At 39.7% G+C, this 13,351-nt stretch overlaps 1 protein-coding gene across 1 annotated transcript; it reads left to right on the top strand.

Annotated features, from left to right (window-relative positions):
- The first annotated feature begins 1,875 nt into the window (after positions 1 to 1,875).
- cog3 (component of oligomeric golgi complex 3) lies at positions 1,876 to 13,314 on the top strand. The gene is made up of 23 exons (XM_068704814.1): positions 1,876 to 2,061; positions 2,318 to 2,464; positions 2,565 to 2,626; positions 3,281 to 3,446; positions 3,953 to 4,027; positions 4,430 to 4,522; positions 5,298 to 5,423; positions 5,548 to 5,628; positions 5,722 to 5,765; positions 5,866 to 5,992; positions 6,640 to 6,731; positions 7,092 to 7,231; positions 7,723 to 7,883; positions 8,621 to 8,729; positions 8,857 to 8,975; positions 9,105 to 9,194; positions 9,822 to 9,942; positions 10,219 to 10,307; positions 10,438 to 10,572; positions 11,095 to 11,170; positions 11,294 to 11,421; positions 12,049 to 12,147; positions 12,307 to 13,314. Exons 1-23 carry the CDS (start codon positions 1,894 to 1,896, stop codon positions 12,334 to 12,336), a joined length of 2,478 nt encoding a protein of 825 aa, XP_068560915.1. The 5' UTR covers positions 1,876 to 1,893; the 3' UTR covers positions 12,337 to 13,314.
- Positions 13,315 to 13,351: the final 37 nt, after the last annotated feature.

Here is a 13,351-nt window from a genome sequence, read left to right as displayed (position 1 = left end):
ATAACTTTTGACAAGATTTGCTCTGACATCTCTTTTTGTTCTGGAGTAACATGGCTTGAATTCTGCAGCATCCCCTTTCAACTAAAGTAGACAGGAGCAAAAAAGAAAAATTCTGAACTCTGCGTGACCTCCTTATGAGACACCCTGCAGACAAAGCTGTAATACATGAACACTACCTCCTCCATGACATGCCACCAGGATTTTGAGATGTATACACTTTTGTTTGTGAAGAAATACTGAAAATTGTTTCTGTATTCACAATGGATCACTACATGGGTCTGGTTTTGACTGTAATTTTAGCTCTAAGTTAAGCGTTAGGTGGATTTTTTAGGTGACAAACAATTTGTCAGTGACATAAAGAAAAGATTTTGGAAAAAAGATTCAAATGGAAACATTTTATCATAATCAAGTAATAAAATGTTGGTGTGCATAAGTTGATATCTAATCTGGTTGATTAAAAAAGTAATATGATGACAGGATCACTGTAAAAAACGAAATTACTTTTTAGTTTTGGATAATTTTATTATATACCGAGCATATTATAAGTTAAATCTAAACCTTTTTAGTGTTTGCAATGATTTCATCACTGCCAGTATTTTAAAACAAACAAAACACAAAATGAATTAACTGTAAACGTATTTGTCCATTGTCTGCTTTACATTATGAAATAAAAAAGACCTAGAACACATCTAAACAAAAAACTAAATAAACAAAGGCATTGTAGAGTTGACGCTAAGTTAAGGCTCTGTATTTTGGATGATAAAACAACTTGTCTTTGTGCGACTACAACACTTACAATAGGCAAAGCGTCATTAAGTGCTTTACTCTGAATGTGCATTTAGAGAAAAGAAAGCAATTTGCAGACATGATGAACAAAAATCGGAAATCTCATTTTAAAATATAAAAAAATGTGCCCTGGGGCTCCACCTACAGGATTTGTATTTTCAGTGATAATAGATGCCATATCTGTCACACCCAGAAATGACATCCATCATGTTGGTCTATGTATCTTGTGGTGCTAGCTTTGTAATAACAATGAACTGGGCATCAGATAGGATAAGATAGGATAAGATAAGATAACACAAGATAAGATAAGTGATAACAGAGACTGTATTGTCATCTATCCGTGCAGCACAAAGACGAACATGATTGGGTTTTCCTGGTCCTTGGTGCAAAACAAAAAGAAGGCATGATGCGACATTCAGTCTCATCCAGGTGAGAGCTGATGCAAATTTGACTCAATGGCAATACAGAATAAATAAAACTGGGTCAGGAACAATCAAAGTTAGACTAATGTGAAGTAAATAACTTTTGAAGATACTTCTAAGGTATTATAACAAAAATTCTAAATGTTGTTCCAACATTTCTTTCTGCAGTTATTCATTTATTTATTTATTTATGTATTTATTACAATTTGAACCTGCAATCATTGAAATGGAATGACTGATTTGAATATCGCTATAACCAACACACCCATAACATAAAAATAATTGCAGAAAAAAACTGAAAAAGAACAGACACAACCAAACACATGAATTCAATCCAACATAAAAACTAAAATAAAAAAAATTAAATAAAACATAAATAGCATGAATACCAAACATTTTATACATCAAATTGAAGATGGACACAACATAATTAGAATAAAAACGTAACACACGCACGCTAACACACACAAACACACACACACAGCTTATGTTGTTAGCATGATCTGTGGCAGGCCAAGATCACTATAAAAAGTATTGAAATCAAATACACCCTTTAGTAAATTTAACTATTTTTGAACTTCACTAACTGCATCAGACAGCCACTTCCCCAAGCTCCGCCCACAATCCCGGAACAGGAAGTACCTGCGCGTTTTTGCTGCTGACGTTGGAGCTGTACAAAGTGACGATGGCGTCCACAGATCAGTCCCTTCTGGACCTAACAGATAAAGAAACCCGGGAGAAACTGTCGTTTTGGGATCGCCGCACCGATGCCATGGCTCCCCTCACGGAGAAACAAATGGATGCTGTCCTGGAGATCCGAACCGCAGCTGAAACGCTCTCTGTCCCGTCAGAGGTGAGCTGTGACTCCGGGAGCCAGCTAGCATGCTAACAGGGTTGCTAACTTACTTTCTTAACGTCAGTGATACTAGCTAACCTAAATGTGTCTCTGTATGAACTCAGCGCACTGTCATTTAAACCGAATATTGAAGTTTGGCTACATGTCACGGAATGTTAGCTTGTAGGCTAACTAGCAAGCTTGCACTTGTACTTCGCGACGTCAAGCCACGTCAGGTATGTCTGGAGTTAAAGAGCCCCGCTTTGTTTTGCAGTTGCCCATTGAGGACTTGTGCAGCCTGTCGTCGCGGTCTTTGCAGTCTCCCTTCATAGCGACTGTGCCCGCGTCAACAGAGGACGTCCTGCTCAAGGGTTTCCAGATGCTTGAAATGGGCAACGACAGGATAGAAACCGCACAACAGGTGACTGTCTTTGTCCACAGTAAATAGTGCTGTAGCCAGTTAGACGTGCTGTATCACAATAAGGTGCATGGTTTTAATACAGTGCCAACTTGTGTTGCAGTTTTTTGCCTGGTTTGCCAAGTTGCAGGCAAACATGGACCAGGATGAGAGCTCAAAATACAGGTGCATATATGTTTTAAGTGCTTTATCCCACACTGTACGGATTGTTTTGGCCATATTCTTGTTTAGAGGAGGGTTTAGAGTAAGGGTTAATCAGAAACAAACCACTTTGACAAGGTAAAGCAGTGTTATTACAGTTGATATAAATGTATCATGACAAGTAAACTTAATGTGATTTACCTTAAAAGGCTTATTCGTCATCACACACCCCAAACCATAAACCATCATAAACTAGCCTGGTTTCAGACCCCTGAATTGCTGCCCAAATCTCAGATTTGGTCTGCAACTCAAATACATTGAATTAGAGGAAATAGCATTTTAGTCTGATTTACCAGGCTAGCTAGTTATTAACCACAGACACAAGCATGCACAGATATACACCAAGTAACTAATCATAAGCCAACGAAGAAGATTCAGGTTGCCACTAAAACAACAAAAAGCAAGGCAGAAATCTGCTGCTATATGGGCTGAACTCTTCTGCTGTTCTTCTGGTCAACACGCCAATAAGTGGTCAGAAGTACAGCAAGAATGGTGCGTCAAGTTGTCTGCTCAGCGTTAAAACATTGTCAAGTTGCTCTGCAAACCTGTAGGTATAGCTTCACTGCATCATCTTGTCTTTGTGTTAGCACACAGATGATGTTTCTGCTTTCCCTTTAGGAAAACCAGAGATGATCTAAACTGCTACCAGGAACAATGCGACGCTATCCTCACCGATGTTAGTACCGCTCTGGAGCACTTGGACTCCCTCCAGAAACAGTATCTGTTTGTGTCCAATAAGACTGGCACCTTACACGAGGCCTGCGAACAGCTCTTAAAAGAGCAGGTAAGCTGCTCTTTGTTCCATCCATCTATTAACCCAGGCCACATAAGGATCTGAGGCTGAGACTTGATCAGTAGAATATGATTGAATTGTAATGTCACTGAATGTATTTTTCCTATAGTCCAGGAAAGGCTTAAGTACTAAATATTAGCAAACATGAACATCACTCCAAAACCCAGAAACTACAGAATTTGCTGTGTAATTGTGTAAAAGTAGCTGGCTGTAAACTCTGTCCACTATCTAGTGCAGAACAGCGTGACACAATAAAAGCGTGTCTGAATTGCTAGCAGGCATTCAGCAGGTGAAAAAGAAATCTGTGCGCTGCTCATTCTTCCTGTGACATATTTCATATCTTATTGGCACTGTTGTTTCATTATTGTTTTCACGCTGAAAGACGCTTATGTTCATAAATAGATTGGACCATTCGAGGAACTTGAGCTGAATTGAACGTGAACTGAAATTAAACTGTCATGTTGTATTATATCAGCTGTGTTTTTCTCTCTCTGCAGTCGGAGCTTGTTGACCTGGCAGAGAACATACAGCAGAAACTGTCATATTTTAATGAGTTAGAAAACATAAACACGGTAAGTTTTATCTACATCTTGATAGCTAAATCTATGCATTGTAGATTATGTGCATGTTGATTGCTGATTAGATATTAACCTAAACCTTAAGATCATCAATTATTAAAAACATTATTCTGAAGAATTTGGACGTCAGCTACATTTCCTACGTAATTATTTCTAAAAAGTTTAATAAAATGTAATCATCAAATTTTGTTTCATCTCCTAAACCTTTCAAACATCAAAGTAAAATCCGTACAACTGTTTTTTGGAGATTTTACTTTGGCTTTGTTTCAAATAGAAAGAAGACATTTCTGGCAGTGGTAGCTTGCCAAATTAATATAAAAATGTTTTGATTATAAATCTGGAAGACTATAATTGTTTATCTTTGGAATTACTCTGAACCAAGCTTTGTCTTTGCAGAAACTGAACTCGCCAACCTTGTCTGTAAATAGTGAAGGCTTTATACCAATGCTGTCAAAATTGGATGACTGCATTGAATATGTTTCTTCACATGTAAGTAGCCGCACACAATTGAAATGAAATTTCAATTCTGTTTGTGCAAATCTCATTTTATTACCAACGATAGAATAATGAAACACTAGATCAGGGGTCTTCAATGTTTTTCAGGCCAAGGACCCCCAAACTGATAGAGAGATGGAGCAGGGACCCCCTACTATATACAGTATATTGTGTTTTGTATTAAACTGGGCCTAGTGCCTTGTATAAACATACCTAGTTATTGTGCATTCAATACTAAGCTATTCAAATAATACACAGGTTCATATCTTCATGTTTTTATTTTAAACATGTGCAAGGTACAGTGAGTAGGGTGGCCGTGTCATTTAGAAACATACCTTGTATGATTATCATGCATACAAGCTATTCAAATTGATGTTTTTATTTTAAACATAAATGTGGAAACGAAATTTAGTGATGGCCTGTTAGTGCCACTGCCATGCATAAACATACAATACTGAACTATTAAAATAATGGACAGATTCATGTTATGGGGAAAAAAAAATAAAAACAATTCTAATCAACCAAAAATGTTGCGGACCCCGTGCAGTACCTCCACGGACCCCCTAGGGGTCGCGGACCCCCTGTTGAAGACCTCTGCACTAGATGATTGAATGCCTTTTGTGTAATTAATGCATATTTATATACCAGTGGGAAGACGATGGCAATATAATTTTGGATTGATGAAGCTGTACTATTTATGCCTTGCAATATATCATATGAGATCATAATTACATCTGTCTTAACACTTGCACATCTCTATTAATTGCAGCCCAATTTCAAGGACTATCCAGTTTATTTGGCCAAGTTCAAACAATGTCTTTCTAGAGCGATGCACTTCATGAAGATCCACATTGTTAACACAATGCAGCATCTCACAAGTCAGTTAACGAAAAGGGTAAGGAAAAGCCTCATCTCCTCCTCCTACAAGGCCAACAATGGTGAAAGGAGGCAATCATACCGACCAGTATGTGTGCCTAGTCCAACATCAATAATTGATTTAATTTAATTGTCTCCCCCAGGATCCAATGGGCTTGACCAACGCAGACAATGCCTTTACACTGTACTATGTTAAGTATAGAGCCGCTGCACCTAAAGTTAGAGTGAGTGTACTGTTTTTATTACCCACTGACATTATACATGGATCATTTCCTGTAATGTAAGGCATTTTCTATTGATATTTTGTCTTTTCTCAGTCACTGATTGAACAGATAGAACAGCGAGCAGAGAAGATTCCTGAGTGAGTGTTGGCATGTCTCCAGATTAAAGTAGCAGCATTCCTGTTCTATTGTGTCCGCTGTACTAAATGAACTCATTCCTCCTTATATTAATGTGAGCAGATACCATCAGCTGCTCGATGAAATCCATCAGTGCTACCTTGACCAGAGAGAGCTGCTCCTCAGTCCCAGCATTACATCCACCATTACTGACCTGACCAACCAAAACAGCAAAGACCACTGTGCTCTGGTGAGGCACGACTTGTTTAAAGCACAACTGCCCTTTTAGAAATAAGGTGACATTTGAGCTAATGGAGAATGCACAGTGTGGGCCCCTCTGGGATATTTTCGGGAGTGTGGGTGCAGACTCAAAAGCTGTGCACATGATGAATGAGGTTGTGCACAGCATGCATCCAAAGCTTACTCTTGTTGTGCTCACAAGTGAATTACTGTGCAGTGTTGTTTGTATACTCATCTATAAAGCAGTGTATTCCTCTACTGTTTAAAAAAATGGGACTGACCTGAAGGTTGGCCCAGTAATTCATGGTCAAATATTTTGTTATTCTAATTTGATACTTCAAAAATAATTTTGGCACCCAGACAGACAGCGTATTTTGTTGCTGTTGTGGCATTTAAAAACACTTCGCTAATTGGCTTGATGGGGATGCTGCACTTAAAGGTCAGAATTTCATACAACAAACGTCACACCAGCGGCACCACCTGTCCGAGATTTCTCCTTTTTAATGAAACTTGAAAGGTTATGCATCTTGTTAATGATTGCTGTAATGGCCGCCTGCATCATTTATGTGGGCGAATGTGTTTGCTTGTTTGAAGTGGAGCCAAAGCAAAGTATCAGTAGGCACTGCAGCAGGTGATCATTATGTTGTATTTGTACAGGTTCGCAGTGGCTGCGCCTTTATGGTTCACGTCTGCCAGGATGAACACCAACTGTACAACGAGTTCTTCTCCAAACCTACACCTACACTAGAGTGAGTAGCGCCCGCCTCTGTAGTATCAATGGACACTCAGAGAGTCATGGTCTTGTGGCACACATGCAGGCAGGATGTGTTTGTTTAAGGCGTGACGCATCGAAGTGCATGACAGCCGTGTCAAGTTTGGCTTGATATGTTAAGTGCTTGAAATAGCAATTTACACAGCATGCGCAGACAATTTGTGTTACCGTTTTTTTAATAAGCGAAACCGTTTTTTTAACAGTTTGCATAATTATTTTTAGACATTACTTTACTCCTTAACTTGAAGGAGAGTCAAAGCTTTAATTGAGCAGAAAGTATAATTTTAGACTGCTCTCAGATGTACAAAGCAATTAAATGGCGTTTAATCTTTGACAGCGAGCTGCTGGAGAAGTTATGTCTGTCCCTGTATGATGTCCTCCGGCCTCTAATCATCCACATCGTCCACCTGGAAACCCTGTCAGAGCTCTGCAGCATCCTCAAGAATGAGATGCTGGAAGACCATGTTCATAACAATGGTAGGTTAGAGCTGTTGTTCTCCTTAAAGCTTCTCACTTGTCACATGGAGTTTTAACTGTTGAGTTACTGAGATACAGCTGTGCTGGAGTTTGGGGACTGATGTAGTACCATGAAAGTGTACCAACTCCAAATTGCTTTTGGTCAAGGGTTATGTACCAGACTAAATCTTGGTCGCAGCTAGTGGAGAGTCCTGGAAGTTACTACTCCCAAGAAATAGCCTGATGATAACCCCCAGGAAAACAGGAATTTGTAGACGTTACACTTGTTGTATAGATTAAAAAAGATACAATTAACAAATGTTCATTAGTGAGCTTTAGAGGTGCTGGTAGGCTGTTGTTGTTGTTGTTCCTTTGAAACGTAGAGACTTCCTGGTATAGCACCTTGCTTATTTCACTTTTCATTCACCCCATCCACTATCTTATCATCTTCATACTTAAGACCCAGTGGGGTGCTGTAAACTGTAAACTGACCTCTGAGCTCTTTCATCTAGCTACTCAGTTGGGGGCCTTTGAAACAGTGGTGAAGCAGATGCTGGAGGATGTCCAGGAGAGGCTGGTCTACAGGACTCACATTTACATCCAGACTGATATCACAGGCTACAACCCAGCTCCAGGGGATCTGGCCTATCCTGAGAAACTAGAGATGATGGAGGTGAGCCTTGTGAGCTGAAAGTGATGTCATTTTCTCTTTGTAACATCTTCAGAAAAATACAAACTAATTGTCATAGTAATCAGTTTAGCTTCTACTCAACCGGCCTTCCAGAAAGTATAATAACAGCTGCAACTAATTCATATTTTCATTACCTGTTAATGTATTGACCATTTTGAAATTCAAAAATCGGGGAAGCTCGCTGTCCAAAGTTCCCAGAGCCTTGGCTAATTGTTAAAATGCTTGTTATGGTCGACATAACGAGCACATTTATCTTAATGTTTTGAGTTGAATTAAAGTAAATTTAAGCTTTGCGAGGTCTTCTCACTATTACATGTCTGCACATGTATTTAAATACGACTTTGCGTCTTGACCAATGTTTCAAAGCTCTTAAATGTTTAATTTACCCCATGAGCTCAATGTCAAATCTCAGTCTTTTTGTTTCTTATAGCTAGTTTAATTTTATTTCATGAAAAGCTTTTAAAAACCTGTAGATGTCTTATTGAAGCAAAGTAAAAAAAAAGTGACTTTCCAACATGTAACACTTTCTACCTACAGGTCCTTTAAAAGCATAATTCATTATGTAAATTCAAGGCCTTGGTCTTTGGGCTTGTGAACATCTGCGCATTTTATTAAATACCTTTTGAGTAGCATTTTATCTTCTATTAATTTAGCCTTTTGTTGAAGCAAATGGAAAAAGAAGAAGCTAACACGTCGTATCTTCTAACTCTTGCCAATAGAGAATTGCTCAGAGCTTGAAGGAGGAGCAGCTGAAGCAGGTGTCACAAGAGTCCATGTTTTCTGATGTTCAGCTTGAGGATCCTGATGGTAGAAGAAACAGTAATGCTGGTACGTTTTTCCAGTTGTTTTGTTTTTTATATATATATATATATATATATATATATATACACACACAACTTTTGGTGGTTTATTTATTTCCTGATAGCTCTTTTCCTCCTTTGTACAATGAATACAGGAAATGTAGAAGCATCACGCCTACAGGCATCCATCTCTCCTGCTGATCTGCACGGCATGTGGTACCCTACTGTCAGACGAACGCTGGTTTGTCTGTCCAAGCTCTACAGATGTATAGATGTGAGTGTCTAGTTTTTATTTAATTTATAGTCTCTTCTCCGTAAGATGTGTGACATATAGTTTTTTTTCCTCTTTGCATTCTCATTGCATTATTCCTGTGTTTCTTACTGTGACTTGGTCTTTTTCCAGAGAGCAGTCTTCCAGGGTTTATCTCAAGAAGCCTTATCTGCCTGCATCCAGTCCCTGCTTAAAGCTTCAGATATCATCCTTAAAAACAAGGTTGGCACATATGGTTAGGAGTAGAGTATGGTTTTATATTTCTACTGAACTTTTCAGAATTGTATTATTTTAAGAATAACTGGAAATGAGCCATTCTTTTGACATATAATAAGATCAGTTCGCTCTAAGATAAAATGCGCTCTGTTACTTAAATTCCTTCCTGCTACCGGATCCCTAACTAAAGCAGCTGGGATGTCATTTAAAGTTTATTTTAATGGGTGCTTTATTATGCTCTACAGAGTGTTCAGCAGACCATCCTTTATTTATGGGCTTCTCTCACCTTCAAATTTGCTGTCTGTCTGTGCTAACTGGCCCGTTTCAACCTAACACTTCAAATTAAAGCAGCAACATCAATCTCAGAGGATATGTTCCCACCCCATGTTGATGATGTCTTTTTCCAATGTTTTAGTCGCTAGCTGAGCAATAAATGGTTTCAGCTGCCTTTTTTTTGTCACAGTTATATCCCTTTCCAGCTATGGTTAATCAGCAGTTATCAATTAGACATATTCCCTTATCGTCTCTAAGCTTATGCTTTTTATGTTCTCCGTCGCTTGGATAGTCAGCAGATGCCCTTTTGTGTTGGCAGCCTGCAGCGTGGATTTAACCGTGTGCTATCACTTTCTGTAGACGCAAATAGACGGGCAACTTTTCCTGATCAAGCACCTGCTGATAGTGCGTGAACAGATTGCCCCATTTCACACCGATTTCGCCATCAAGGAAATCTCACTGGATCTGAAGAAAACGCGAGGTGAGATAATTAAAGGTGGAGGGAACATTGGTGTTGAGCTCCATAAAGCCAGTCATTACATTCGCATGCTCATTAAGCAACTTCTGCCTATCACATGCACCGGTGGCAACAATTTATCTGGAAATTACTGTGTAATCCAAGCCCATAATGTACATTAACCGACGGCTCACAGGGCAGATTTGCTCCTCATCTCAGTCAAGGTCATATTTAATTTGTAGCACTAGAGGGCACTCTAATTCTACACCAGCCAAGATTTAATCTCTGCTTTGTGTGAAGATGCTGCCTTCAAAATCCTGAACCCTAAGGCTGTTCCCAAATTCTTCCGATTTAACAGTCACAACGCCATACTTGAATTCCTGTTGGAGGTAGTGTTTTTATTTTCTCTTTTTTGCCTATTTTATTAAACCTACCGCACACTTTATGTACTTTGATAGCACCCTGTCTCAGAGAAACGGCACTTGATAGTACTAAACCCTTCGTCTATGTGGCCCCCAGGGGACACCAGAGATAAAGGAGCACTACATTGACTCTAAGAAGGATGTGGACCGGCACCTGAAGTTCAGTTGTGAGCAGTTCATCCAGCAGCAGACTCAGATCTTTGTGGGGAACCTTGAGGAGTTTCTCACCAAGGTAACTGTGAAGGCAGACTTTGCCTCAGGCATCGATGGCTCATCCTGACCTTCATTTTTTCAGCCTTTTACTTTTTTTAAAAGCTTTTAAAAAAAAAATGATTTGCTCATTCACTGATCGCTGAAGGTCTCGGTACTTAAATGACAACTGAAGATAAAATGTCTGTCTTTCAGCTAACTTATCTAATTATATAGTGTGTGTGTGTGTGTGTGTGTGTGTGTGTGTGTGTGTGTGTGTGTGTGTGTGTGTGTGTGTGTGTGTGTGTGTGTGTGCGCGCGCGCGCGCGCGCGCGCGCGCTTGTTTGTTTTGATATTTCATTGTGTTCTGAAATCTTTCAATGCAGCAATTGTGCCGCAATAATTTGTTGCCGGTCTTTTATGTCTACCCACCTCACTCAGTTATTTATTCATGAAGTAAATACTACTCTTTGTCCAATTGGCATCACAGTCACTTGTGCTTGTAGTAACACCAGTACCAATTAGGTCTTTTCAGATTGTAATGTTTTGTTTTGACTGCACTCAGGTTGCAGCTCTTAAAACTATGGCTATCCAAGGTGGTCCCACGTACAGTCTGTCTCAGCAACCTTGGGCACAGCCAGGTAAGATTTGTCTCAGGAAACACCACGGGCATCATGCTGTAATTCATCAAAACTTGTACAGCGCATGCTAGAGGGCATGTCAATGTTTTTCATTTAACGGCTTGTCCTTTTTTCCCTTTTCAGCAAAGATCAACGATATAGTGATGACTACCTACCGTGTGATGAAGAGCAAGCTGCCAAGCACTTTACAGAGCATGTCCTTGTACCTAGCCAATAGAGACACGGAGTTCATCCTTTTCAAGCCTGTCCGGGTGGGTGGTGGAAACGCTAGGTTGTAGCATGTGCGGCATAAGTTTCTTTGCAAGTCCTTGTTAAAACTCAAATAACTCTTTCATACAGTATTTAAAAAGCAGGAATTCCATGTGTTTGCACTCAAAGATCAAATCAGTAATTTTCTGAACTAATGTAAATCAGAGGTTATTTACGTGTATCACTGAGAAGTACCTTTGTGTGTTTCTCCCCTCATAGATATTGAAAGTGTAGGTCTGTTGTGCAGACATAACCATGTAAACAAACCTCTCACAGCATGACAAACCGTCCATGACTTGTATTTATTCATTAGCACGGCTTAGTCACTGTAGTAAAAGACCTGTCAATCAATTTGGAGGGACATGCAGTCTTGGGCTGACCCTTTTTGTTTACATTTGGCTTCACGATTGTTCCTTTAGCTCTAAATAATCTGTGTGGTTGAACTCTTAATAGAGACATCCTTGTGCCGCCTGTGTACTGTTCATCAACGTGCCAGGTGAAGCTGAATGAGAGGGGAAGCTAAATTCTGCGGTTGACATGGAAACAAGATAGCGAGGGGACACAGGCCAGATGGAAATGTAGTATTAATTTCTCTCCAGCACTCAGTAATAGGATGTCTTTTCCCACAGAATAACATCCAGCAGGTATTCCAAAGACTGCATGCCTCGCTTCAGGAGGAATACAGCGGAGAAGACCTTCAAATCATTGCGTGTCCGTCGATGGAGCAGGTACAGTACTGTCGGATTGTAACAGCCCAAGGGACATGGCATAGTTTTAATGATAACATCCAAAACTGCCGAGGGCAACTTCGGTGGAGAAACGTTAAGATAACGTGTGCCAGCTAAGTCACGGTGAGCACTCATCATTTTTTACCGGCTCTCTTTCAGATTAACCTACTGCTGTCTGTGAATAAGTAATGCCCGAGTTCGGCGTGGCAGTGCTGGTGAAACACCCTCTGGATAGCAATGGGATATTGCAACTCCAACCAGGAGCTGTGAGGCTGAGTGTGTAAGATGACCAGAGAAGCTCCACCTGAGCTGCAAGCTGGACTGGGAGCGCTGAATTGACGACGGCGGGAGGAAAATAAAAAAAATATCCTGCACTAGACCAAAGATTCTCTGACAGAGGCTCAAGTAGCTGCTTCAGGTATTCATCTTGAAGTCCTTGACAAACTGGGAAGTGGAGAGTATTATTTTGGTTACAGAGTTGATGATGTTGTTTTGACTTGAGAAGGAAGGTGGGTTTGTTGGGGTGGATACGTGATCACAGTTGCACACTATGGACGGGTGGTGGGGTGATGTATTAATTGTGTTAAGACAAGGACACTTTTGGTGTGCAAATAGAAGCACTGAAGGGTCTTTCACCAGCTCGGTAGCTATTGGCCAGTAAGGGGGATTTTTTTATTCAGATGCCTAGATTCCCTGGATTGTTTGGAAGATTAAGAATAAAATGCTGCAAAATAGTTAATTCCTCTATTTAAGAATGTAACAGCATTTGTTCCATTCAGTAGCACACTATAGTGGCCTGATGTGCTACAGGACTCTCAGGTCCTTCTGATCATAGCAAAATCCACTCAGTTCTTTACTTGTCCTATGTGTTCTTAAAGATTCTTCTTGTGAATGTTTTTGTTATTCTGTTGCAAATATGTAAAAAAATAAAATGTTTTATACTTTTTCCTTTTATACATAGGTTGATTGCAACTAATATGCTTTTACTCCCTTGACCTTTGCAGTTTTGCACTGTATACTGTATGATTTATGGGTATGTTTCCTAATGGTCTTCTCAGAGTTTAAAAAAAAACAATGAAGCAGGACACTGGCAATGTGACATTTGCTTTAGTGTGTCCCATGTAAAATGATGTGTACAGGTGTACTGATTAAAAAACGAAAGGTTAATGATGTTCTTTGATTTTATTGCGTGAAAGCACTTTGT

The sequence above is a fragment of the Cebidichthys violaceus genome, unplaced genomic scaffold (assembly GCF_023349555.1).
Source record: "Cebidichthys violaceus isolate CVI_PGR_0920_01 unplaced genomic scaffold, fCebVio1.0.p SCAF_11, whole genome shotgun sequence".
NCBI lineage: Eukaryota > Metazoa > Chordata > Actinopteri > Perciformes > Stichaeidae > Cebidichthys > Cebidichthys violaceus.
Note: the sequence above shows the minus strand (reverse complement) of the source record. Positions and strands in the feature narration are given on the sequence as shown.